We start from the raw sequence: 27,977 nt of genomic DNA on the forward strand, positions 1-27,977 counted from the left end.
ATTGCTAATTCTTGAAAAATTGCAGCCATCATCTCTAAATATTGCCCCTCCTCATTCTCTCTATTCTCTCCTTCTGGTACTCTAATTAGACGTATGTTAGACCTTCTCATCTGCCTACCCTATCCCTTAATGAGTCTTGCATACCTTTCATCTCCTTATCTCTATTTTGCTATGCTGGTAATTTTTTCAGCTGTATCTTCCAGTTTCTTAGTTCTCTCTTCAAGTTTGTCTATGCTAAATTAGTTTTTATATTGACTGTTATACTTTTTTTATTTAAGCAGTTCCATTTGTTGCTTGATGTTACAGATTCATCTGTCTATATCTAACACTTACCTATTAATTTATCATCTTTGTGATCAAGTCCTTTATTTCATTAAATATTTCGAATATAGTTGTCCTATATTTTGTTTCTGATATTTTTAATATTCAAAGTCTTTGTCAGGGGGGGTCTAAATCACTTATTTATTTATTGTTTTTTCTGATTTTCCACTTAGTGGCTTATCTTGTATGTTTAATGATCCTTGATTGTGATCTCAATACTTCATATTAATTGGTGATGTTAATTACTATTGGGGCAGCTTTGTTCCAGATACTCCTGGCTTGAAATGAAGCTTCCTGATAGCAGTGCTGCTACTGGCATCTATCCTCAGGCAGCTCTGCCCCTCCTGCCTACCTATCACACGACCCAGATTGGAGGATTTGTTTGTTTGTTTGAAGGGGATGGTCATTGCAGGCTTCTCTGAACTCTCATGAAACCAGAATTATCTCAAAGAGCATTTGGTGCGTCTGTAGCAGTAAGGTCTCTCAGAGCATTTAGTCAACCACATGCCAGGAGCCGAGGCCTGAGGCCTAGTTTCAATCCCTCACTCTACAGGTTACATTTATGGGCAAGCTTCTTCTTCTTGGGTTTCATTGTTTTTATTTACCAAATGGAAATGATGATATCCCCCATATCACCTTTCTAAACCGTCACAATAAGATAGTACATAAAACACCTTGGCATTGGAAGCTTAGCATTTGTGGTACTATCAGTGTGAGCCCAGAGATCCATGTGTGTAGTAGTTCTTTGTGATTGTGCTGAGGTGTGGAATTGAATTATACACCATGAAGCTATCACACAGAGTAAATCACCTCAGTAGAGTGTAGGTTCAGCCATCCTCTCAGCATCCACGTCTCTGGGTGGCTCTGTTGTTCCCTATACATAAAAATATGAAGTAGATCTCAACGTGGGTTGTTGTTTTTTAATGATGGGGAAAGAAGTCCTCCAACAAAAGCCAGTTGTCAAGGTCACAACAACAGTATTGAAAATTTAGAAATTCACAGAGGTCTCAGATGTAACCCTATAAAATGTCAAAGCTTGCTATCAGTGAAAGAACTTTAGAAGGCAGCATTCTGTGCAGAAGTGCCTCGGGGTGGGGGTTCCGTGGCTGCCATTACTCAGAGCAGTAAGACTTCAGGCTGAAGAACCCACTCCCCCAACTGATGCACACCTTCTGCAAGCGGAAAGGAGCTGGGGAGACCCAGGGAGCTGCTTTCCTTGCCTTCCTGACATGCATCTCTTCTTCTCTCCTCCCTATGCAGGTTTCGCCTCCAGTGCCACCGCATTGTCAATGACTCGATCTTCACCAACCTGATCCTCTTCTTCATCCTGCTCAGCAGCATTTCCCTGGCTGCGGAGGACCCGGTCCAGCACACCTCCTTCAGGAACCATGTATGCATTCCCGTTAGATCTCTGCACCCCTTCCTCCCGGGAACGTGACTGGGCCCACAGCTTCTGTCACTGACCTCATTGTTCAGTCAGGAGCCCAACTCCAAATCTCATAGTCAAATAAACAGTTCTTTTACGAGATTAAGGCTTTCGTAGAAATCATATAAGGACCACAAGTAAGAGAGCATGTACCCAGATACCTCAGGCTGGCCTGATGGGCAAAGGTGAGGACTTTCATTGCCCTGTGGATGTCCCCAGGACACGCTGGTTTCCTGTAAAACTTAGTAAAAGAATATCCACTGATCCTGACTTGCTCCCAGGATACTCTGACCAGTCCTAATCATTAGGGAGACAGGAGCACTGGCAGACAGCTGCCAATGATAAGGCTGACCTTAAATAAAAGAGCTTCTGTGGCCTCCTGTGGAGTAGAAAACTAAACTTGGAGGCCCACTCAAGGCCCCGATGAACAACATTAAAATACAAAATAAGAATTGCTGTATCTCAAAGCCTCAAAACAAATCCCAACCAAGTGGGCATGAAGAGAGGGGCCTACCAATCTAAAGGCATTCCATGCAAAGCACTTGGTGGTCCTGCTTGGTTCAGAGCATTTTTACTGAGACAGATATTGGCCCTCGCTCCGATCCACTGAGATAGATTAAACGTGAAACCACGCAGCCTGCCCCAGCCTGGGTGGGCCTGCCCTGGAGGATGCACCCTCCTGTGCCCCAGAGGACACAACTCCAGTGTAGATTCCCACCAACAAGGAAAGCTGGCCGAGCCACACCAATGTCAGTTAAGCACTTTGCATCTTCCTGCAAAAGCAAACCCTGTTTTCTGTCCTTTTGACAAGTCGTTATCTCAGCGGACTGATTTGGGTTTGTAAGGATGGGATTAGTGAGAAAAGCATCAAGATGCTGTAGAGATTTGGGACCAGCCAAGGCCTGCCCTGACCTCCCTTCACACATGGGGGGACTCCATCCAGAGCCATCAGCTGCCTGAGGCCAGCCCGCTTCGGGGTCCAGGGCTGTGTGCGTGCCACTCAGCTACCTTGTTTCCCTTTGTCTCCATGTGGAAAGGCTCACGTGGCGTCTGTCATGGTTTTGAAGTGTGATTCCTTTTCTGGTGAACAGCAACTAACCTCTCCTCCCGTCCTGCCTTCTCCCTTCCCTCCCCGTTCCCACTCTGTTTCTCTTTGTTTTACAGATTCTGTTTTATTTTGATATTGTTTTTACTACCATTTTCACCATTGAAATTGCTCTGAAGGTAAAGCCCACCCCTCCCCCTGCTCCTCCTGTCCTCCTCCTGTCCTCCTCCTGGGCACTAGCTCTCTGCCGCTGTCTGTCCCTAACACACGTGCACCTGTTGCTGTCCGTTCCCTCTCTGAGCCACTAATCCAATTGTGCTTATTTTTCAGATCCTAGGCAATGCAGACTATGTCTTCACTAGTATCTTTACATTAGAAATTATCCTTAAGGTAATGCAACCTGAGAAATGCATTCTCTCTGTCTCTTTCTCTATCTCTGCCCTGCCTGCCTGTCTCTTTCCTCTTGTTTCTTTTACTCTTAAGCCTGAAATCAGAAGCATTAGTGCCCCTGACATTGTGCTAGTGCTTTGCTCAGGCTCAGAAGCCAGAAAAAAAACCCACCCCGACTCCCACACCTGCCTCCTCTCGGCCTGGCATTTGGCTGCCAGTGTCACCTACTGGGGCTGTCCTGTCACCAGGTCTGGCCCTGTGCCCGCCAGCAGTGGCCCCTCACCCCTGCACATGCTCCACACACCATCTGTGGGCAATTGATGACTGACCCTGCGTGGACCTCCTCCTGCCCAGAGGAGGTGCCACACAAACTCCAGTGGTGGGGAAGTTCAGGGCCATGGCAGGGTCGCTGTGGCTACCTTCTTTGATGCCCATCTTCAACTCCTCAGTACGTGCAGCAGACATGTGAGCCCAACACAGGATTTGGGGCCAGACTCCCCACTGAGTTCTGATAGACAACTCTAGATTAGATTACCCCTGAAGCCTCGGTTACCTGCCAGAAAGCTTTGTGGCAATGCCCCTTGCCCTGAGGAGGGAGAGTTATACCGGAGAGCGAAGTGCAGGGGGTGAGAGCCAAGTGCTGAAAGAAGCTGGAGCACCCAGGCCCCAGGGCCCAGACGTGAGGGCGCAGGCCGGGGAGCCGCCGGCAGCCCCAGGGGCAGGCAGCTCGTCTGCAGAATCCACAGCCCGCCTCTGAGCAGCACTGGGATGAGGCACATTATTTCCAAGTTTTTTCTTATTATTTATACTAATACATAACTAATAGATTACTTACGTTTTATTTTATTCTGATTTCTAAGTTTACCCAGTATACTTCCGAGCCTCCAACCAACGCATCGCCACTCCAGTTCATCCGGGACATAGGGGATTTACCCTGACCCCAAACAGCCCCCCACCGAAGGGTCAAAGCCTCCGGAGCTTCTTCCTGGGATAGACCCCTGGGATGCTTCTCCCAAGGGGCCAGGCTCCCTTTGCACCCTTCAGGTGGCTGGTGCAAACCAACGGCCAACCTGGCCCTGCGCGGGCAGCCCCAGCCCCTGCTCTTCCTAGTGGAACTCCCACGTCCTGACCCAGCCTGTCACGTACAGGACAGGCTCTGTCATTGGGTTGGGCGGTTTTGTGCCCCCCTTTTTTTTTTGGTCCAGACCTAGCTTCATTCCCTGGTTCCAGCTTACAAGACTGTTTCTGGGGTTTTCTTGCTACTCAGCAGAGTGGATCCGCCAGGTCCCGGTTCTGAGGGTGGAGAAGGGGGCCGAGGGGCGCTGGCTGCACTCAGAGGTGTGCTGCAGAGCCCCCTTCCAGGAGGAGCTGATAATTTCAGACTCAGGGAGGCCCTCAAACCCCCCAAATCCTTTCCTGTGACCAGAAGTTCTCAGCGCCCTCTGCAGAGCCTCCCTGGGGTTTCAGTGGCGCTGTTGTGCCCAAACATTTTACAAACAGGAGTGAGAGCTCACTGCACAGGCATTGTCATGGCAAGACCTTCCTTGCCTTCCCCTCTGCCTCTTCCACTCTCTACCCAGTGTGCTTCCAGATAGAAATCCCAGCCCCAGCGCACTGCCCTGCACCTCCTTCCACGGGCCTCTGCCTGGCTGACGGCCTGGCGTCCTGCCACTGGCACAGACAATGACAGTCATCAAGAGGGACATTTAGTCTCAGGAGCAGGTGAAGGACTGGGGAGGTTTGGCCTTAAAGAGAAAAGGCTTGTAGGACACAACAGTTGGCCTGAACGATGCAAAGGCCTGTCACATAGAGGAGGGCGGAGCTGGAACCAGAACAAATGAGCAGGAATTACAAAAGGTGAGACGCAGTTGGTGACTGGAATTGCTGGCTACAGAAGTGGTGGGTCGCCCGTGGCTGGACAGAGGGCCCTTCCTGCCCTTCCTGCTCGGAGTCAGTGGCCTGTGTCCCACGCTTTCCTCTCCTCGGGCTGGAAATGCCCAGCAGTGGCTTTTCCCAAGCAAAGGCTCTGACAAAACAGGAACCCGAATCCAAGGACAGAGCTGGCGCTCTGAGCCCAGCAGCCACCGGAGGGAGTATGCTTTCCCCTGGATGCAGATGGCTCTGTTGGAGCTCAGAGCATCCTCACAGTACACAGCACCTTCTCGAAGATGAGAGGTGGGTGGCTAGGGAGGTGTTTGGCCTTCAGCAGGCACAGAGCACTTTGGTTAACATGAACCATGGAGCCACCCAAGTCCGCTCTCTGGTCCCAAATCCTCACCGAGAGGGACAGTGAGACCCTCCAGGTGGTCGGCCTCCGGGAGAGGTCTCCGACTCTATTCCCCTGCCACCTTTTATATAACCTGCCCACTTTAAGAAACGATTGCAGGACACAGGTGCCTGCATCCCCTGTGACCCCGTGTGGCAAGAGATAAATGGAAAGAATTAGGTTGCAAGAGCTATTTTTGCTCACTCCCCCGGTGTTCGCTTGGAACCGCTCTGCAGACGTGCCGCCCTGGGCATGCTCTGATCCAAAGGGATGAACTGGACCCGGTGACCAGGGAGCCGCTCAGCCTCTCAGCCAGCAGCTTCCAAAGTTTCCCTTTGGCTGGCGTTTTGTGGCCCATGGCCTTCCACAGCCCTTCACCTGGAAACCCTTAATTCAGGTCAACACAATTGGAAAGGCTATTTGCTGAGCACCTGCAGGGCTTTATACCAAGCTCTGAGAGAGGTCATAACAGCCAGTACCGATAATACTCATCAGTCCACGTGTCCCCTTTTGGTTTCACGTGGTTTTCCGTAGGTAGTACGTGCCTCAGGAAGGCAGGGAATCATGCACCCACTTTATCAATGAGGAAACTGAACTTCCATCGTGCAGAAATTCATGAATCCAGAATTCAAATCCAAGCTCTCTGACCCCAGCATGCATACGGCACTGACTATCAGCAGGATACTCTTCTAAGTGATTTACATACAATAACTCAGCTGGAACTTATAGCCCTATAGGAGAGATATTATCAGGCCCCCCATTTCTTAGATGAGGAAACTGAAACACAGAATAGTTAGTAACTTGCCCAGGCTGCACAAATAAAATACAATGGGATTGAGATTTAAACCCAGGCGGCCTGACTTTAGAGCCTGTGATCGTTAACACGCACCACACGGCTCCTCTGGACACAGCTCTGGCCCTTAAAGATCACGCAGTCTAGCAGCAAGATGGCAACTGAGTTTAGAATACATGGCCCAGATCAGAGGCGCTGTTTGAGGAGGCTACGTGCTAGAGCTATTGGCACAACTTCTCTCTGGGCAGTAGAGGACCACCTATTCCAATTTGCCTGAGACTGGGGGACCCATTCTTTCAGAACTGAACCGGGAAAGTCCCAGGAAACCAGGATGGTTGTGACCCTCCTGGACACACCTCGTCCCCCCACATGCCTAGTGTCCTAAGCTGGTCCCGATGTCAGTGGAATTTTGAGAGGAGGTTGGACAACCTGGTCAGCATAGCATCAGCAAAGGGCCCCTCAGGGCTGGAGCCACGGCTATGTGATGAGGAACAGCAGAAAATGGGAAAGAGCTGGCGGCCTGATTTGAAAGGGCTTCAAATATAGGATTGACGAGTCTGGCGCTGCTGGCTAGGTAGAAGGAGACACTGATAGATCCTGGGCTTGGGATTCTTTGGTGGTTGTATAAATGGTTGCAGAACCCTTTTCTTGGCACTGTATCTCCTTCTCCAGGCTTGCCTGCCCCCCAGCCCCCTGTCCCTTCACTGCTCTTCGGGGTCCTGTGGGAGGGCAGGGCGGGGGGTCTCAGGAGCTTGGACAGGCACCACTCATGTGGGTGTTTCTCTGTGCCTCCCTGCAGATGACTGCTTATGGGGCTTTCTTACACAAGGGCTCCTTTTGCCGGAACTACTTCAACATCTTGGACCTGCTAGTGGTCAGCGTGTCCCTCATCTCCTTTGGCATCCAGTGAGTAGGACCCCTCAGCTGTGGGGGCATGCAACTAGGAATGGGTGTCAGGACATGAAGAGTCTGCCGGGCCCCCTGCACCCATCCCTGGATCTGCGGTGTGAAGGGGGTGGGGCCTCTGACTTGTACAACATGGCGGCTTTGATTTCTGTGCCCGTGTCCTGTCCTCATGGTGTGACACTTGGGGTATGTTGATCCCGCAAGAATACATATAAAGGTCTGAAGCTTTCCATGGAGGCAGGTCCAGGCCCCGTTATAATGAGAAGAGAGGCTCCAGGGCCTTCCTGTCCCTCCACCATGTGCCCAGGGCCTTTGGGTGCCCCCAGCGCCAAGGGCCTGCCATTGCCCTGGTCTGCCCTGGTCTCCGGCCCATTCCCCCTCCCTGCCTCTCACCTCTCTCTCGAGTCAAAGCACCTGGTGAGAGAGAGAGGGAGGGTTCTCAGTCTTGGCTACACAGTGAGTCACCTAAGTAACTTTTAAAAGGACATGTACCCCAGAGTTTTTTATTTAACTGTTCTGGGGTTCAGCCTGGGCTTTAAGATTTTTAAAAGCTCCCCAGGGGGTTCCACCATACAAACAAGTTTGCAAACTTGCTCAGGTTTAGAAGAATCTGATTACAAGTTTCCCTCACGTCGTGTCAGCTAATAGTGCTAATCCTGCTCTTCAACTTTCCAGGCACTTTCTCCAGCATTCTTCTGTGGTCCCCACATAAACCTACAAGGTGGGCAGGGCAAGTGCTGTTACCCTCAGTTTATAGACAGCAACACTGAGGTTCAAGACATAGTGAGACATACCCAAGGTCACACTGAGGGCAAAGAAAACGACCCTGAGTGTCCCCTCCCCAGGGTGTTTTCAAGGTCAGCCTAGAAAGCATGGAGTGGGGGTGTTAGGCGTGAGACTCTCCCCTCTGGTCATCAATTATCTGACCCACCACCCCCTGTCTGCAAGCCTACGGGTCTGGATTCTAACCCCAGCACTACCACGAGGTCACCGTTTAACCTTGAACCGAGGACTCCCTCCTTTAGTCTGTGCTTTTCCCATCTGACCTTTAAATCCCTCCCGTTGTGATTCAGTGCAAACCGACTGCCTCCCTCAGACACCATATAGATAGGGATGTCCTTTGACTCCTTTGGAAAGAAAGAGCTGAGAACCAGAGAAATCAGCTCTCTCTGCCGCCTCCCTTCCCCCCTCTCCCCCCCTCCCCCAGCACATCAGCCTGACCACCTGAAGGATGAACTTAGCACTTGCCTGCCTTGTGCGTTGCTTAGGTCCCAAGGTGGGTCTAAGGCTCTCGGAAAGCCAGAGGGATTGTCTCCATCAGACGGTTAGCGGTTAGCGTGTGAGGGTTAGGACACACCTCAGAGTTGCTCACCGAGCTGGCGAGCTGGCGTGGTGAACAGGCCACCTGGGTTGGTGGAGAGCCCCACCTGCCGAGGGGCTGGTGGGGGGTTGGGGCCCTGGGACCTCCTTTTCGTTAGGGAACAGCAGTGGCGAGAGGCTCCTAAAGTTCTTCAAGGTGTGTGGGACCTGCTGTATAGAACCCATTCCTCCTGACTGCTAGGAACCAGAAGTTTTACAAATAAGTGTACCGGGCAGCCACCTAGGACAGCGGTTGGCAAACCGCGGCTCTTTGGCCCCTTGAGTGTTCTAATGCCACTTCTTCAAAATAGACTCGCCCAGGCCGAAAACCGACTTCTGCACATGGGCCACGAAGTTCCAATCGCACTGTACGTGCGCGCCCGCACGTGGTATTTTGTGGAAGAGCCACACTCAAGGGGCCAAAGAGCCGTATGTGGCTCGCGAGCCGCGGTTTGCCGACCACTGGCCTAGGACATGTTTAGAGATGAGCATGGTATCTCCTGCCTACGCCCTCCACCTCTTGCCACACGCCTGAAGTGCCACCATTTGTGTAGTGTTTCTTCAGGTTCAGCGATGTCTTCCTCAGCCCTCATAATAAAGCTGCCATGTATTCAGTTCATACACGGCTAGACCACTCACGCCTTACTCAGTCCTTGCAGCAACGTTATGAGGTGATTACTATCCAGTTTTACAGGTGAAAAAACGAGTGCCCAGAAAAGTTAGGGAACTGGTCCTCAGGGACGCGGCTGGTGCGTGGCAGAGCTGGGTTTGACCCCAGGTCTGCGGGGCCCACACTGTGTCTCGATGGCTCTAGAGGCCCCTGGGTGGCACGTGATGTTGCTAGTGAGTCCTGGTGAGTTGCTTTTCATATTACTTACTCACGCACAGGAAGTCCAGGCAGGCAAGCCTCGGGTCCTCATGGGCTAGGAGCTGGGCGGGGCGTAGAGAGGAGAGAGGGTCCCAGGATGAGAAAGCCCCGTCACATTAACAGGTTTGCTGGGTCACCACATTCTTTGCTGCTTTGCCAGAAACAGGAGAAACTCACTTTCTGCCCTGCTTCTCTCCCAGGTCCAGTGCAATCAATGTTGTAAAAATCTTGCGAGTTCTGCGCGTACTCAGACCCCTGAGAGCCATCAACCGAGCCAAGGGGCTAAAGGTGAGAAGGGGGCTGAGCCGGAGCCACCATGCAGTCTGTGGGCTGCAGGGGGAGCTAAGCTGCGGTGGGGGGTGGGCTGCAGGGGGGAGCTAAGCTGTGGTGGGGGGTGGGCTGCAGGGGGAGCTAAGCTGCGGTGGGGGGTGGGCTGCAGGGGGAGCTAAGCTGCGGTGGGGGTGGGCTGCAGGGGGAGCTAAGCTGCGGTGGGGGGTGGGCTGCAGGGGGGAGCTAAGCTGTGGTGGGGGGTGGGCTGCAGGGGGAGCTAAGCTGCGGTGGGGGTGGGCTGCAGGGGGAGCTAAGCTGCGGTGGGGGGTGGGCTGCAGGGGGAGCTAAGCTGCGGTGGGGGTGGGCTGCAGGGGGAGCTAAGCTGCGGTGGGGGGTGGGCTGCAGGGGGAGCTAAGCTGCGGTGGGGGTTGGGCTGCAGGGGGAGCTAAGCTGCGGTGGGGGTGGGCTGCAGGGGGAGCTAAGCTGCGGTGGGGGGTGGGCTGCAGGGAGAGCTAAGCTGCGGTGGGGGGTGGGCTGCAGGGGGAGGTAGTGTGGGTTCCAATGGCTGCCCTGTTGGAGCCTGCACTCTCCTGCTGCTTCTCCACTCCCCCTTTAAGAACAAGGACAGGCAGCCACTCCGAATCTGAACTCCTAAGCAACACTTCTGCACAAAGGAGACCCACACACAAGCCCAGTGCCCCGATGGTGATGAGGTCCCTATATTCCTACCCTACGAATTGGGAAGTTAGCGGGGCTTATGTCCCTGTGGGTACCTAGCGCCCAAAGGGGCCTTTGTGTCCCACTGGGCTCCCTCCCATGTGACCCTGGGACGGGGAAGATGCTTTGCCTCGTTGAGTCTGAATTCCTCACTGTGGCAAAGGGGCTGCCGTGCTGCCTCCCCGGAGAGGCCTGTGCTTTGCCAAAGAAGCCCAGGCTACAGGCATTTCCCAGCACCACTCCCCCGCCCGCCTTCTCTCCATCTGCAGCATGTGGTCCAGTGTGTGTTCGTGGCCATCCGCACCATCGGGAACATCGTGATTGTCACCACGCTGCTGCAGTTCATGTTCGCCTGCATCGGGGTCCAGCTCTTCAAGGTAAGACCTTGGCTCTCCCTTCTCCTGTCAGCATTCCTAGGAAGGGACCTGGCAGATAAGCCAGAAGAGGACCGTGGCCTGGGTCAGACTTGGGATGAAGGTCACCTGCCCTCAGCTCCCAGACCAGAAAAGGGACAGGCTTGGAAGAAGGCATTGCCCCACCAGGCGAAGACCCTTCGGCCTCGAGGTGCTGCCTGCCCTTCAGGTCCTGCCCCTGCTCTGGCAGTAAAGGGAGACAGACGCCTACTCTCAGAAACCTCCGTGTGAGGCACCCGAGTAAAACAACCTGCAGTGGTTCCCTTTTCGGCAGCATCAAATTGCCCTGCCTCTATCCACGTTCTCTCTCACTGCTTCCTGACAAGCACCCCAGCTCCAGGAGCCCAGTGTCTTTGGTTTCCACTCTTTTCTGCCGCAATCCTTTTTATCTCTGTGATTCTCCCATTGGAAGCATTCTTCCCCCTGCCCTCTCCTACCCACCAATTAAACTTCCGCCGATTTCCTCCCACCCAGTCATCCCTCCAAGCCCAGCTCCACCGCTCTCTTCCCCACGAGACCTCCTTCAGAGTCTGGCACTCACGATTGGAGCTCGCTTCTTTGAATTCCAGTGGTTCTCGGGCTCTGACTGCTTTATATCTGTGACTCAGGTCTGCCCACCTGGACTCTGCTCCCCTCGCACTTCTTGTCCCAACTCCCGAGCACGGTGCTGGGGTGATCAGTTCTGATGAATTCATTGGTTAATGAACATCTCCAATCCCTTCCTTCTTCTGCCTTCCAGGGAAAGCTCTACACCTGTTCAGACAGTTCCAAGCAGACAGAGGCGGAATGCAAGTGAGTGCAGGCTGGCGGGAGCCAGCACCTAGGCTGGTTAACTCGGGAGGGTGTGGCTTGGTGTGAGAGGAGGGACAGCCATTCTTCCTCAGACAGCAGTGGAGCTGGACTTTTACCCAGGGATAATCTGGTCCCACAGACATAATGTACCGGGTTCTCCCCACTGAAGGTCCTGCCGATGGCTAGAACTGAGGGGGTTAAGCCTAACTAGTTCCATCCCACCCGGCATGCCAAGAGTCATTGTGGATCAGGAGTGAAAGGAGAGGAGAGACCCCCACAACTAACTTTCTCTTTTCTCAGGGGAAACTACATCACATACAAGGACGGGGAGGTTGACCACCCCATCATCCAGCCCCGCAACTGGGAGAACAGCAAGTTTGACTTTGACAATGTCCTGGCAGCCATGATGGCTCTCTTCACTGTCTCCACCTTTGAGGGGTGGCCAGAGTGAGTATGCAAATCAAGGCCTGAGACCAGAGGCCAGGACATCGTCCTCACACACGGTCCCCAAGTTTTATTACTGTCCCACACTCCTTCCCAGAGGTCACTTACCAGAGTCCCCCCAGGAAGTGTGGCTGTGTTTCTAGAACAATTTGTAGGCCATCATCACTGCTGAAACACACACTTTCCTTTTTCTAGAGATGTCAACATTTCAGAAACTCCAACCAAAAACGAGCTTCTTTTAGTTCTCCTTCCCAGCCTCAGAGTGAAGCTCTAATGATAGGGATCAGTGGTTACCCTCATGACATCTGGGAGTGGGATGTGGGAAAGTTTCTCCACTGTGGGCCCTTGAGTCACCACAGGATTCGAGATCATCACCCCCAGCATGCACTCAGTGCAGGTGAAGATGGCAGAGCTGTCTCTGGAGACTCTACCCCAGCCTCCTTAGAGCAAGTGTGTCTATATTTATAGTGGAAAGTAAGAAAGGGATGGAAGTGTGGGTCCAGATTTAGCTTCAGAGGCAGTGTCTTCATGCCTAAACCACCAGCTGGTCAGCCTTTACACTGTATCACCTATTCCAGGCAGCTTGTCCATCATGTGCTCCCTACATCTTTATACAGACACCTGTTCCCCCACTTTTGTATTCCAGTGAAATTATCATCTAACAGTCAGAAAGTTCTACATATTTTAAGTCAACAATAGCCCATGATCTTAGATAAGAGTCACCATTATTATATGGTAAAATATCGATAATACCTGGAGGATAACCAAGTACTATGCTGGGTAAGAAGAAGGGGAAGAGGAGAACAAGCATGATGGACATAGAGCCCAGGCCCCAATGGATGGCACACACATGTAAACCCCCAAGTGTAAATCCAAACCATTGCTGATGATCTGAATAAGCCTGGGTCCTTTGTTGTCTACTCTTTTTATCTAAATGGGTGTTTGATCTCTGATAGATTTATGTTCATTGTAACATCCTCTGAGTCTATGTCAGTTTGCAAAGCTGTTTCAATATTTACCAATATTTATAGTATTTGAAATCAATGTCCATGATTCATATTACATTAAAATAATTTTGACAGTTTCAGAACACCTTCATATACATTATATCAACTATTTGCCAGTTAGGAAAGCCAGGAATTATTGTCTTCATTTTACAGATGAAGAATCTGAGGCTCAAAGAGGTTAAGTGATTTGCCCAAGGTCACAAGGCCAGTAAGTGGCATAGCTGGGACTTGAACCCAGATCTTCTGACTTCCAGCCTAGAGCTGTTTCCAGCACCTCTGAACTCCTTAGGAGCAGCAGTGCTATCATTCCGCAGAGGTGGCACTGCTTCTCCAGTTCCTTCTGTGGGACCTATTTCCTCCTGCAGGCTGCTGTACCGCTCCATCGACTCCCACACGGAAGACAAGGGCCCCATATACAACTACCGCGTGGAGATCTCCATCTTCTTCATCATCTACATCATCATCATTGCCTTCTTCATGATGAACATCTTCGTGGGTTTTGTCATCGTCACCTTCCAGGAGCAGGGAGAGCAGGAGTACAAGAACTGTGAGCTGGACAAGAACCAGGTATCTTTCTAGGAAGGAGAGGACCGAGGCATTGAGGGGAAGTAGGGCCACATGAGGAATGACAGCAGTTGGCCCACCCAGGAGAGAGTCTGTGGTCAGGAGAGAGAGCCAATGTCTGCTCCTCTAAATGAAACTAGGGCTCCCCAGTCTTCTGGAGGAGCCGAACAAAAGAAATGCTAATCCAAGATCTACCAAATGCATTCATTCAGCCAACAACTATTCATTAAGTATCTTAAGGAGACTCTGTGATAGACTTGGGGGAGGAGGGTGTGAGGGGGTGGAAACCTTATGCCCTATCTAGAAGCTGACAAATTAGAAAGTGCCCATGCTAGGTTAGCCCCATTGATAAAAAGGAAAGAAACTAGAACAATGAGGGACTGAGAGTTTTGAGGGTTAGGAAGAGCATGGCATTAGAAAACCACTATTAAATGGTTTCTCAAGTAAAACCCAGAGACCTGTGCATGAGGTGGGGACAGGAAAGAGGCTTGAGTAGGAGTACTGTGGTGATGTCCAGTACCGTGATGTACTCTCTTAGCCTATGAACAAGAACTGGCAACTCCATTGGTGAGGAATGACGCTGTTAGGGTGGGCTGCAGCGTAAAGTCACCGAGGTCAGGTGCCCCGCTAGGTTCCCCCATGGGAAGAGTCCATGCGGTAATATACCCATATGAGTGACTTCAGGTCTGCTTATGGAAAGTAGCATAGCACAAGACACTCAGCTCTACCCGTTAGGCAAGCTGGACCCCTCCAAGATTTTGATGTCAACGTCTTGGGTTGAGACTCATCATTCTGGCTGTTATATGGACTTTGGGTTGCTAATAAGACAGGGAAGAAGGAGACCAGTTAGAAAGTATAGATGAAAGGTGATTAGACCCTCATCTACTACCAGGTTAACAATAGTAGAGATGAAGATACTAGGAGGAAATAAGGTGGATCAGGCTTAGAGACTGGACCTGGGGGTGGGGGTGTAAGAGAAGAGGCTAGAGTGACTCCCCAGTTCCAGACTTGGAAATCTGGGCACAGTGCTGAGAAATGAACTGATTCTTTGCTGGAGTCCCAAGAACCTAGTTACCCAAGATCTCATCACCATCCATGATCTGGGTCTTCTGATCTGTGGACACTGGTAATAAGGAAGATTGGTTGAGGACAGGAAAGAAAAATTGAGCAGACAGGTGCTCCAAGGAGAGTCTGTGGCATAGGAACTAAAATGCCAACTATGTGGCAGCAGTGTAGCAGGCATTGGGAGTTGAAAGGAGACACATACTCCTCAGCTAAGCCTAATAAAGAGATTAACTAGAAGATATGATCTCCTTGATTAAGGGAAAGAAAAATCCAAAAAATGTTCAAATAATACCTCAAACTTGTAAATGAGCTAGAGCAAGAAATTATTCCCAGATTCCCAGAGAATGCTACCCCCCAGGGATATAGTTTCATCAACATCCCACCCTCCTCTGCACACATCCAGGTAACTAACCACACTCTCTCCCCATTTCCGCCACCCCCCTCCTACTATCTCCCTCCCAGCGTCAGTGTGTAGAATATGCCCTCAAAGCCCGGCCCCTGCGGAGGTACATACCCAAGAACCAGCACCAGTACAAAGTGTGGTATGTGGTCAACTCCACCTGCTTTGAGTACCTGATGTTCGTCCTCATCCTGCTCAACACCATCTGCTTGGCCATGCAGGTTAGTCCAGGGGGGCCTTGGTCTCTTGATGCCTGCATGGGGGAGAGTGCTGTGGGAGGAAATGGAGTGCAAAAGGGCTGACAGGCATCTCTGGTTTGTCACCTCCCTGGTGGCCAAAGTAGGTTGAAAGACCAGAAGAGCTGTCCTCTTCTCCCAGGTAGAGAAAGACAAGTTCCCTTTTTCAAGGATGAGCTCCTCTCTGGGATCCTAGGAATCCATAGGCCCCTAGGTTGAGAAAATGGAGAGAGTGGAGGAAATGGAGAACAGAGGGTGAGCTCAAAGTGTTCATTATGGTCAATAAGGCATGGTGTACAGAAATTGATTCTACATCTACCTGTCTTCAGGGAGGTCAACTCTTTTGAGTGCCAGGATTCTCCATAAAGTTGTCATAACCAATCAAAGCAGGAACATAGAACTCTGCCAACTTCTGTTTTCGGAGATGGCAGAGAAAGAAAGAACTTGTAAGATTTCCTGAACCCACTTGACTGCCCACAGAGAATTGGATGGACTTCCAGGAAGTGGATGGTTCAAGGAAGACCTCTGTTGAGATGAGGGTGGTGAGGAGTAGGGATATCCCTGCCTCATTTTCACAGTTCTTCCCTCCGCTCAGCACTACGGTCAGAGCTGCCTGTTTAAAATCGCCATGAACATCCTCAACATGCTCTTCACCGGCCTCTTCACTGTGGAGATGATTCTGAAGCTCATTGCCTTTAAACCCAAGGTAAGCCTCTGAATAAAAGACATCTGGTGTGCAGGCACTAGAGGGATTGAGTGCCAGTATCGAAAGAAGGAGAGTGAGGGGCAGAAATAATCAGTGAAGGACCATATCTTCTCTGATGATAGATAAATGCTCCAACTCCTAAACCTGCCAAGATTGGACCAGGTCAAGTCTTTGAAGTAGAATCTCAGCTCATGGTCTGGACCATGGCTGATATGGACAGGACACAGATCCGCCCCCGAGCTGAGCCTTTCCATCCAGGGGAGGCAGTGATGCTCTTCCTTCTCCCATTTCTCACTTTGTCTCTGGCCCATCCCCCAGTACATGATCTAGAAGAAACTACGCAAACCAAACCTCTCCAGGCCCAGCGCCCCAGATCCACTCAGGCCTCTGTTCTATCCTCCTCCCATTCCATCAACCACCAGCCTCATTGTGAAAAGCCCAGCCAGGGCTGCATTTTCTCAGGGCTCAGTGTTCGAGCCCATGGGGCCTTCTGTTCCCCACCTCAGAGGCTACATCATTGCTCCCTTGCACCTTCCAGCACCTGAAGGGCAGTTACCTGCAAATGTCTGTGCTTTGCTTCTTAGAAGCAGCTCCTCAAAAAGAGTTTGAGAGACAAGAGTAGAACCCTTGGATGAATGAGGCAGGGTAGGGAAAGCTGGATTACCTATCACCTTGGATTATCTGTGCCCTCCTTAACCAGCCGCACCCCATTGTCCTGGATAATGGAGGAGCAGACTGGTTTGAGCAGCACCTTCCGTCTTCCACCCCTGAAGACCAGCCAGAATCACTGGCATCCACTGACCAGGGATTCACAACATGGGCAGCTACTTCTGAGGGAGGGTCTATAGCAACTCAGTGGCTCTCCTGGCTACCCTAACTCCTGTCAGAGAGTGATGAGAAGGAAAGATTTGGTTCTGAGAAAATTGTTCTATACAGACTTGAGAAAAATCTCTCTGGCTTTCTGTTACTTCTCTTCCCCGCCTTTATTAGTTTCCCCAGATGCATCATAGATCAACAGAAGGCCAAAAGGAGGAGTCACTGGCCATGTATTCTATTGCTATTCAAATGTGTACTTGTCCCAGGACTAATTGGGGCAGGAGGTGCTCCTTGGCTCTTGGATCCATGTTCATTGACAAGCTATCCATTATCTTTTTTGAATTAATATTCAACCAGCATTTCTGGATAACCTACCATGTGCTACACATACCTCATTGCATGTAAGCCTCAAAATGCCCCTATACGATAGGTCTTAGCACCCCCATTTTAGGGAAAAGGGAAGTGAAGTTCAGAGCAATTAAGTGTAATATTAATTACACCAGTACTAAGTGACATAACTGGGAACAGAATCTAACACATCTGAGTTATAGTCAGTGTATTTCCACATTAGCTTGTTAGCATCATTCCACATCAAGTGCTCTGCTGGGTATGTTTCAGAAAGAGGGAAATAACCTTTGAGATACTGCAAAAATAAGACAGACAATATTCTTAAAATGCTGATTCTTCTTTCCACTCAAAGAATGCCTAGGTGTTTTGGCTGATTTTCAGAGAATTAGACTTCTAATGAAGGTCATCTGGTGATGAGAATGGTGTTTTCCTGCTTCCTCCAGGGCAGCAATTATAATCTTTTTCCCTTCCATCCTAGGCCCATTAAGGGACATAAATTTTTGGCCTGGCCTAGAGAAGACCACGAAATATCCCTGGCCCCTTTCTGAAGGGTTCACAGTACCTCTGCCCACCTGTGGGCCAGGAGTACTGGCAGGTTCACAGCCCGCAGCAATACGACCAAGGGAGGCAGGAATGCAGGGTCATTGCCGAGTTGAGCTTCAGTCTCAGATGGCAGCCCCTAGGGAGGGAAACTGGCATCCCTTTCATCTAGTTTCATGAGACATATGGTTTAAATATTTCAAAGCCTTGAGTCATTTCACAGTTGACTCAGATGTGTTTCTGATGATGCCTGACGCAATCTGCAGGGCCCTGCAGTGGACTTCCTGAATCAGTCTCGCGAGCACGGGAGATGTATTAAGCAAACCTGCCCCAGGGAGCAAATGAAACTGACACCTGCAGGAGCCTCCACCTGAAAGACACTGTGCCCAAATCCTGCAGATCTAGGAACAAGCCAGTCTCCCAAAACTAACCAGCTGTGGTCTAAAGCATAAAGTGCTACCTACTTTCCTCAACCCCTAGTTGTCTATTGTGAGAATATAGGAAAAACAAGAGAGACTTTTCCTAAAGAAGAAAGAGAGCCATCTGGGGCCATTTGCATTTCTCCCGCCAGGGTCAGTCTGTAAAGATAAAGGGGAATAGACCCTTCCTGTGGACACCTCTAAAGTGTCTCCTGGCGGGAGAGGGTGCCGGTCACTGAACGGCTGGCCAGCGAAGGTCAACCAGTTTGGAGGAGCATTGGGAAAGCAGGGCTCCCTGGATTCTTACTAAGTGATATTCTTCTTTAAGGAATAGACTCCAGGAAAAGCCTCCCCAAACATGTCAGGCAGAAAAACAAACCAGAAATGACTTGAACCTCTGGTGAAAATATCGAGCTGAATGTGCCCAAGAACCAGGACTTCTGACAGTGACCTGAAATAAATTCCCATGAGTTGGAATTCTGTTGCACCTTTTCACTCCCTGGATGATTGTTTGCGTATGATAAGAAAGGCTTTGCACTTGTGAGCAATGGCTGTAAAAGGAAAGTTAGGCAGCAAGGATATCAGGGACTGCCACTAGTCACAGCCAGGGAGAAGTGATCTCAAGTTGCCACTATTTGCTTTTTCTTGTCCTTTTTGTCTCTGTGATTGGTTGGTTGGTTGGTTGGTTGGTCAGTCAGTTGGTTGGTGTGTGCTCTTGCTTTCATTCTTTCATTGTCTTCAGGGCGATTAGTGTTCCCAAGTTCTTCATTTCTATCTGTTGTCACCACTCAATGGAAAATGAATTACTCAAATAAATCCCTGCCCCAAATTCAACTGCCCCACTCCTTAAATCCACACTTTGTTGCAAAAATACACAAAAATGATGGGTGAATATAAACCAGTTTAGAGCAATTCAGTCCCCCACCAAACCTCAGGGACCTGAGTCTGCTCATGTCTGGAAGAGTGGGAAAGCCGAGACAGTAGGATTAATTTGAACACCTAATGGCATGTCAAAGGAAATCTCCTGAGAGCGAAGGAATGCCTGGGTTGAGGCAGATAGCACCTGGCTCTTATTTGATTGTGCAGGACCAAGTTGGTCAGCATGAAAAACTTTGGTTAGAATGGTCTGAAAATAACTAAATGGCTGGGTTGTCTTCCTATCATGAACTGAAATTTGTCAAAAAAGATGGATAAATATTTGTAAGGTACATTTTATGATAAGCACTGAAAAATATACAATCCCTATGAATAAATCTAACAAAAAAAATGTCTCAAATCTCTACAGAGAGAACTATAAAATTTCATAAATATGAATTAAAGAAAACTTAGTAAAGGGAGAAATATATCATGTTCATGAATTGGAAAACCTAATATTATAAAGATGTCGTTTTTTTCAAACTGATCCATAGACAGCACAATCCCAATTAAAGCTCCAGGTTGAACTTTACCCAAGGTGGGAATAGCAGGAGAAAGGGAGCAACCCAACAAGAACTGTATGGCCAATCGGATGACCTTAGGTGGGTGGTCCCAAGGCTTCAACCCAATTGGGCCGCTCAGATATCAGGAGAGGCAGGAACCTGCTTCTAAAAGCGGTGCCAGTCATGACATTCCACTGTCAGCAGGGTTTTAGTACCAAGAGTGATGCTGCGACTTTGTTGTCTGGGATTTGCTGTTGACAATGACAGCAAGGGTGAGGGTGTGAGGAGCAGCACAGGACGGGGCTCTGCCTTCCCCTCTTACTAGAAGTCCATCTGCCCAGGAAAGGGGAAGCCCACCCAAATAGAAGGCTTCCAGCCACCCTCCTCCCCACCCACCCCCCACACACACAGGTTTGCCCATGGCCATGGAGAGGTGAAGAGGCAGGGACTGCTATTTCTGAGACTTACCTCATTCCCAGTGGCTGCTGTCCGCTCAAGGAGCATGCTCTTCTCACTACCTCTTAGCGTCTCCCCAAGGGGAAGACTCTGGGGGGAGTTGACCCTGGCAGCTCTCTGGCATCAAGGACGTGGTCTCTGTGGCTTTCTTCCAGCCTAAGAATAGTCCAGAGAGGTGAATAGGTCCAAAGTGAAAACTCACTGACCTTCCTGGCCCCCAGTTTTCTTGAATAAGAACAACTGAACCTCGGGACTCACCTTCCTGTTGTAGGACAAATTAGGGTCCAAAGGCATTTCCAACCTGAGGGATGAGTGAGGCCTCTAGGCCAGCATTAGGTAATGGAGCGTTATGTAGTAATTAAAACGTCCCATACACACTGTCCACGAAATAGCCACTAGCCTAGTGAGCACTTGAAATGTGACTAGTGCAGCTGAGGAATACATGTTTTCATTTTATTCACTTTAACTAATTTACATTTCTTGGGCTGCGCATGGCCGACAGCTGCTGTACAGGACAGCACGGCTCGGACATGGCTTCTGCCCAGGACACTCCTGTAGCTGCCGCCCTCTGTCCGTCTTGGCTTCCTCAGCCCAGCTGCTTTGGCTTCCTAAAGCTGATGGTTTCTCTCATCCTCCCTATTCTTTCCCCAGCTGGTAATTTTCTACCAGGAATCAACTCATGATAATGGAAGCCCTCTTGACAGGGTGAGATAGCCTCTTGCCCTGGGGTCCCCAGTGTGGATTTTCTCCTGAGTCCGTCAGCTCTCCCACTTGTCCCCGGATCCCCCCAGGCCTCGTCAGTACAGAGGCTGTTCCCCTGCAGACCCTTCCTCACCCGGTTCCTGAACTGGTCCGTGGAAGGCAGAGTGCCCTGGCAGGTGTGGTCTGGAGTTGGTCTTGCTGCTGTGGCTGAATGGGGGAGAGGACTGTCCCTGGTGAGCACAGCCATTGGACTTCGGACCAGGGTTTCTGATTAGCATGTGAGTGCCTCCGTGAAACTCAAACCTGTGAGACCTCGCCCCGGCCCAGTTCTTACACATCCCTTCCCCAGGACGCAGCACCTGGCCTTGCACACCCCAATTGCTGGACAGAGACCAGCTGCCTGATAGCTTTGACACCACTGCCAAAGTGGGCTCCAGACTTCCAGCCATGCCGCCCACTGCTCCTGGCATCCTCTCCCGGCCCACCAGCCTCTACAGCAAGGCTCCAGCCTGCCTCGCTGCATGCCCTCTAAACTGTCTGGGCTGACTCCTGCCCCCTGCGCTCAGACGGGGGATTTGGCTAACATTTTATAGTGCAAGCTAACAGTGGTAGTAATGCAGCTGACACCCTATTTTCTCAGCTTCAGGGGCATTTTGAAGCTCCTGCTATCTTTGAGGAATGAGGACATGAAACCTCAGAGATCAGAGACAGAAAGCAGGTGGCTTTGGCAGCAATGGCTGATGCTGACAAACAACCCGCTCTTCCTGTCCTCGGACCGTTGCCCTGAGATGCCCATCGGTGGCCCCTCAGTGCTTCCCTTGGCTGGGTGCAAGGGCTGAGCCATAACTGGAAGGGAGCCTGGTAGTGAGATGCTGCAGCAGCAGCTGCTCAGGACCCCAGAGGTCAAGCACTTTCTCTTTGTTGGGGTCACTCATCACAGCCCTGGGCGCAGCCTGGCTCCCGTCTCGCCTGCATGAGCAGCAGCGCTGCGAGGAGGAAAGGGCTCCTGAGCGGTCCTCCTAGCGGTCAGCACTGTGAGTGCTTGAGCCAGCGCCAGTCTCTGCATCTTGAAGGTCTCAGCCTGACAGACAGTGTTCCTGGCCTTGGACTACCTGGGCAGGAAGGCAGCCTTCTTCTTATTTCTAATTAGCACGTTAGTGCCTATTAGAGTGCGGGGCATCCCATGGTTCCCAGTGGCCCCAGAGTAATCTTTTCTCCGCATACAGTGTTGTTCTTAGGGAAGGCTTGTTGCCCTGCTTAGGCGAGGAGCCTGTGGGGACCCCCAGAGGGTGTGGTCAAGGTGGGGAGTCCTCACCAGTGTGCCTTCTTTTCACTGGGCTTGTGGCAAAAGGGACAGGTGAGGGCAGTCCAACTTCCCACGTGCACAGGCAGCAGGAAAGCTGGAGTGGGGAGGGCGCACTTTTCTGCAAAGAAACTCTGCAGCTTAATTCTTGGTCTCCTCTGTCAGCTTTATGCATGCCTAGAACCTCCTTCCTTAAAGCTCCAGCATCACGTTTCCCTTGGGCAAACAGCTTTCTTCGCACGGCCTGAAGGCATCCTGCCCTCCCTCCCGCCAGCTTGGGCTTCTCTGGGACACCCAGGCCCCATACAGATGCGAAGGGCACTCCTGAGGCTGAGGGTCCAAATCATCCAGGCAGGAAGGCGTTTTCTGACCCTGATGAGCGAGCTATTCCTGGGAAAGGGACCAGGAGCTGACACTCACCAGGAGGCGGAGGGCGGGGAGAGCCCGTCTGCAGGTGACTCCACCCCAAGTCCAGGGGCAGATCTACTCATCTGACCCAGGAAATACCAAGCATTTGTGCCGACTGGGAGCCCAGCCCACCTTCCTACTCAGGCCAGGGAGTCATCGTTTTCATTGACTTCCAAAATCAGGTGTGCCCTCTGTCCCCCAAAGAAAGCCAGTGAGGAGCATGCCAGCGGATAGGTCCCAAAATATTGCCAACTCTGACAGAAACAGAGGCCTGGGCAGATGGAGTGAGAGGAACAGCAGGCCAGGGTGCCTGTAATGCGCCAAGAAGACCACCGGCAAGATTCCCCCAGGCCAGGCTCCCTCCACTGGGCAGGAGACTCTGATCCCCACTCACTCTCTCGTGAGCTGTTGAGAGAAATTGCCCTTGGAGCCCAGTAAAGGAGCAGGAGAAGGAAGGAGAAAGTGAGATGACTAGCAGGAAAGGATGCAAACCGGGGCCACTGGCTCTTCTTGAAAGCTGAGAATCTTTTAGAAAGTTGGTGTGTTTTTACCAGATAATTACATCGCCTGCTAAAATCTACTTTCTCTCCAACTTTACCTCTGGCTCTAACTGTACCATTCACAGAAAGTCCCCCTTCTAACAATTTCAAGTGATGCAATAATTCTTGTGAGGCATTATGTATAACTGATTTAGTTTTAGAGAGAAAAACTTTAATTTGTTGTTTCACTTACTTATGCATTCATTGTTTGTGCGCTGATGGGATTGAATCCATAACTTTGGTGTATTGGGACGAAGTTCTAAACAACTGAGCTACCTGGCTAGGGCCCTGGCTTTATATTTTTACAACCCAAATTTTATTTTATTTCTTTGCTTAATCATCTACTGCCCCAAATTCCACAAAGAGGGAAAATTCTAGTAGATTGAGAACCAGGAAGCCTAGCTCCTACCTCAGCATCACCTTGAATGAGTTGGGGGTGGGCAGGTAGGGCATATAGTTCCTACATGCACTATTCTTTCCATGCCTCGGTTTCTGTGTAAAGTAGGAAGACTGGCTTAGCAGACTATGGTGAGACCAGTGAGGTCATGTCTGCCTTAGTCCATTCAGGCTGCTATAACAAATAGCACACACTGGGTAGGGTATAAACAATGAAAATGTATCCTCACTGTTCTGGAAGCAGGAAGCCTGAGATCAAGGCCCCGGCATGGTCGCATTCTCTGGTGCGGGCCCTCTCCCAGTTGGATGGCCGGGGCCTTCTTGCTGGGCCCTCATGTGGCGGAAGCGGCAAGAGAGCTCTGTGAAATCTCTTTTGAGAGAGCATGAATCCCATTCTTGAAAGCGTTTCTCTCATGAAGTAATCACCTCCCAAAGGCCCCACCTTCTAACTCCTTTGGGTGTCAGGATTCCAGCCTGTGACTTGGGGGGTGGGCGGGGGTGGGGGGGTAGCAAATATTCAGACCGTAGCAGTGTCTGCAGGTCACTAAGGCTTCTGGGGAGAGTGCCATCTGGGTGGAGTGTGTACTATGCACGAGCCCTCAGCCTGGGAGTCTGCACCCAGCTCTCTAACTCAGAACAAAGGAACTTTGCCTTCTGCCTTATGTCCTGCTTGTTCGTTTCCATTTTTAAATCGGTCTTTTTGCAGTTCCTGTGTTCTGTCATCTCTCATCCTGAGCTCATGCATGCTACTCCTTCCTCCAGATTTCTGCCTCTCACTATAATATAATTCTAGGGCTCATCTTAATGCATCCTTGAAGTCCAGTTGTGCTAGGACAGATATAAACCATGCTACTAACGCCTAAAACTGCCACTCACCCTTTTCTGTGACCACTGCCACCCATGATTGGGCTTCCCAAGATCTGAGCCCAGTTTTTCACCATTTCCTCTCTTTCTCTGTCTCCAGGCCTTGTCATTCTTCATATTATTATCTTAAGAACTCTTGACTATATGCTTGCTGTTTGGCTAGTGTTTTGCTGCAGCCTAAAGTTAACCAATAACCCACAAATACTGTATTGAGCTTCCAACACACCAGGCAGTGTGCTTGGTATCAGGGACACAATGGGGACTACAAGCTGGTGAGCCCTAGTGTGGGTTTTAAGAATGGACTTCCCTGACTCTGGCCCACTGTTGGATCTTGTAGAGTTCCCACTTCACCGTCACATTATTCCCTAAAAAACCTGCTATTCAGCCTGGTACTCCTATTCCTATTAAAAAGAAGTGATGAATAATCACATAACCAATTTTGTATCAATTCTTAAAATTAAGTAACATTCAGAAGCAAGGAGAGAAGGAAGTAATATATAGGGTATTACAAAAAAATGTATATACTTTGAGTAATTATAAAGATAGTGTTTATTAAAATACATTTCACTTTCAGAATTGAGCTATCAGCTGTTAAAATGTATATACATTTTGCGGGGGGACTCCCTGTATATTGTGTCTAAGAAGAATCAGACATTTTCCATTCATTATCTCAATCAATCTATAAGACAAGTAAAATAGGCTTTAGGAAACTGAAGAGCAGAGAAAAGAGCTAAGTAATGGGTCTAAAACCAAAGAGCCATTTTGTTGTTGTTTTGGGGGATTTTCATGCAGGTTTAGGCGATTCAAAAGCCAACCTTTTTAACTACACCCTCATTGAAATAATAAATGTGAGCAAACTGATATGTTGCTTTGCACTTAGTGGGTCCTCAGCAAGTATAAGCAAACCAGAGACAAAATGAAAGCAAGCCATTCTCAAGTAGCAACTCTATGGAAACTAATAATAGTCACTCCCTTCCTATGTCCCTCCACCTCCTCTGAGGCCCCATTCTTTGGCCCATATGTTCTCCTGGAAATCTTCCTGATTTCCTTTCCAAATATGAAGTGTCAGGTACTTTGAGGATATGGGACAGTCACCTGATAGGTGGGTTCAGGAAAGTGAAACAATAACCTAATGTACCCTGCTATTCACGTGTATGTATGCACACACATGCACATACACACGCGCACACACATGCATGCACACGCATATACACATGCCCTTGCCATGGAAGACTTTCAAGTTGCAGAGACAGAAATTATATTGCTGGATTCCTTGAAGGCAGAGACTGTTTTATATGCATTTTTGTGCCATGAGAGGCATTCAGTGAGCATTTAATACATGCATGCATGCATGCATGCATGAATGAATGAATGAATGAATGGATGAGAATTATAGAACTAGAGAACAAGGTAAAGTGTCAGAATATTAATGTTAGAAAACACCATTAAGATCCTGGATCTTTTAGCACCACAGAAATCTCTACACATTCCTGTTTCTAGAGGCAGCTGTGTTGGGAATGCTCCTTTACACTGAACTGAACGGCCTCTGTAATTTCCGCTCATTAGCACTACTTTTTCCATCTTTTCTTTCTATAGTTGTTGAGCATTTCTTGATGATGTTGAGACATGGTACCATCTTTACAAGGCTCATGGTGTCATGACACCAATAAACAAAGAGGCAGTGCCATGCTGGGGGATGTGTTACCACAGGGAGAGCCGTGGGGGAAGTGACGGCCGTTTGAGAGAAGGAGGTCAGGAAGGTGCCGGTTAAACTAGCCCTGGCTGTGGAACAGGAAGCAGAGAAGAGCACTTCAGGCGGAGAGAAAAGCAAAGGCCCTGAGGCAGGGGTGAGCTCGGCTTTTCCTGGGGCCTGAAGCAGTGAGTGGAGAGGAGGTGTGGGCAGGGCCGGTGTGCAGGCCCTTGGGGAGGGGACGGGGTGTGGATGTGCTCTGACCGCCCTCAGAAACCACAGGCAGCAGCGGCCTGAAGTGGGGCATGAGACAATCTGGTTACGGTTTTGAACCAGCATGCTGAGTGCTGGTGAGGAAGGGGCAGTGTGGGGTTGGGGAGCAGTTAAAGCCTGCGGGTGGCAGCGGTAGACACGCAGGGAGGTGGGCAGTCGTGACTTTATCTGATGGTGAAGTGGGTGTGAGGGTGAGGAAGAAGGATCAGGGATAGCTCTGGGTCGTCTGAGCAGGACCAGCGCTTACCCATCTTTATGTTCATCTAGATCCAACACAGTAGCACCTGCAGCATCAGGTGTTTGAAAATGTCACCAAATGAGCAATCCAAAGCCAGCCTCTGCAGACGCATCCCTGGTGGCCCCACCCACTCAATCCTAAAGGCCGCCTCTGCCCCCTGCATCCTAGTGGTGCCCTGCAGGATCCCAAACACCCCCTAGAGGGCAATGCACTCCCCACACTCAGAACCTCGGCCTTAGGCGAAGGTTGGACTTCAGCCTCTTACTTAATTTTCCTTGAAACCTCTTTATCCCAACTCTTAAGAAACCAGTGTCTCCCACCATCCATGGAAGCCCCTCGGCCCAGAAACTCGGCACATATACCTGTCACATTGAAGTGATGGGAAAGGGAAGGAGAGGTAGGGAGGCTGCAAGGGGACGCCAGGAGCCAGTCAGCCACCCCGGCAAGGGCGTCAGCCCTGACTCAGGAGCTGCGTGCTGTGCAAGGCGGAGCTCCTGCCTGTCTCTCAGCAGCCTGGTTGGTAAGTGGGCATCACTCTGATTATTATTTATCTGTGGAATGCCCACGGGGTGCCTGTTGGAGCAGCGCAGGCAGACAGGCGTAAGTGGGCTTTGTCACGGGGCCTCCCTCCTGCTCTTGTACCCGGGGGTTTGCGTATTGTTGCAACACTGTGACAGGTCTCCTTCTTGCCTGGCACTTGAGAGCTTGAACGTCACTATGAATAATAAAAAATAATTATGTGACTTGCATAAAGCCTTGTGTGGGAAGGGTAGTATTAGCTATTACATTTAATTATTTAATGTGGAAAATTAGCCACACTGTACAAAGAAGCCCGGTGGGAAAGTGCACTGGTTCCATCTCCATTGCTGTCGCTGAGAAAGAGACCCGACCACACCAAGTCTGGGAGGGGCAGAGGGGGCCCCAAAGCTGCGGAGCTGTGTGCAGCCCTGACCCACCAGAACGGAGGCACCGCCAGTGCTCCCACCAGCGCTGCGGGGAAGGGAGGGGCCATCTGGGATGCAGGTGGGCAGCCTGGCTCAAACCCTGCAGCCGTCACAGGAGCAATCCCAGCCACCAGCAGGCACCGCCCAACCCTCGGAGGGGGTGCACTGTGGTCCCTCCATCGGACGGGAAGGAAGCAGAGGCTGTGGTAACATGCCTGCACAGCTCAAGGCTCTCCTCTGGAAGTGAGGACAGCTGCTCATTTCGTTCACATTTTGTTCACTAAAGTGGGTGCAGATTGCATCTCTCATGATCGCAGTTGGGTCTCACGTGCGTTTGCTAAGTCAGGGTCCGCTCATCAGGTCAGAGAGGGCATGGAGACGGTAGGATGGGCCTGCCAGGTCTGGCTTTGGAATACTGTCCTAGGGTCTAGCTGGACTGGACTGGAGAGAATTTGAGACAGGCAGATCACAGAGGCTGCACGGGCCAAGCTCGTTGGCTGCTCCTCCCGTCCTCCCCCCTCCCAGGGCCGCCTGGTCTCTGCCTTCCCTGCCTCTCCACAGTGCTCGAGCTGTTCATTTGACTGTAAAGTTGCCTGCGTACCTGCAGTGCCTCTGCTGGCCTTGCCCGCCCCAGG

The 27,977-nt window shown here is 50.5% G+C and overlaps 1 protein-coding gene across 8 annotated transcripts in view; it reads left to right on the forward strand.

Moving 5' to 3' along the window:
- CACNA1C (calcium voltage-gated channel subunit alpha1 C) overlaps positions 1 to 27,977 on the forward strand; it is a 590,813-nt gene that overhangs the window by 500,451 nt on the left and 62,385 nt on the right. For all 8 annotated transcript variants that reach the window (XM_079775042.1, XM_079775041.1, XM_079775040.1 and 5 more), the window contains 10 exons: positions 1,582 to 1,711; positions 2,912 to 2,971; positions 7,041 to 7,147; positions 9,575 to 9,662; positions 10,631 to 10,738; positions 11,514 to 11,566; positions 11,867 to 12,013; positions 13,383 to 13,584; positions 15,109 to 15,267; positions 15,878 to 15,988. In XM_079775042.1, the coding sequence (XP_079631168.1) occupies positions 1,582 to 1,711; positions 2,912 to 2,971; positions 7,041 to 7,147; positions 9,575 to 9,662; positions 10,631 to 10,738; positions 11,514 to 11,566; positions 11,867 to 12,013; positions 13,383 to 13,584; positions 15,109 to 15,267; positions 15,878 to 15,988 (1,165 nt within the window). The remainder of the gene's footprint in view (positions 1 to 1,581; positions 1,712 to 2,911; positions 2,972 to 7,040; positions 7,148 to 9,574; positions 9,663 to 10,630; positions 10,739 to 11,513; positions 11,567 to 11,866; positions 12,014 to 13,382; positions 13,585 to 15,108; positions 15,268 to 15,877; positions 15,989 to 27,977) is intronic.

Source organism: Cnephaeus nilssonii (assembly GCF_951640355.1).
Source record: "Cnephaeus nilssonii genome assembly, chromosome: 6".
NCBI lineage: Eukaryota > Metazoa > Chordata > Mammalia > Chiroptera > Vespertilionidae > Cnephaeus > Cnephaeus nilssonii.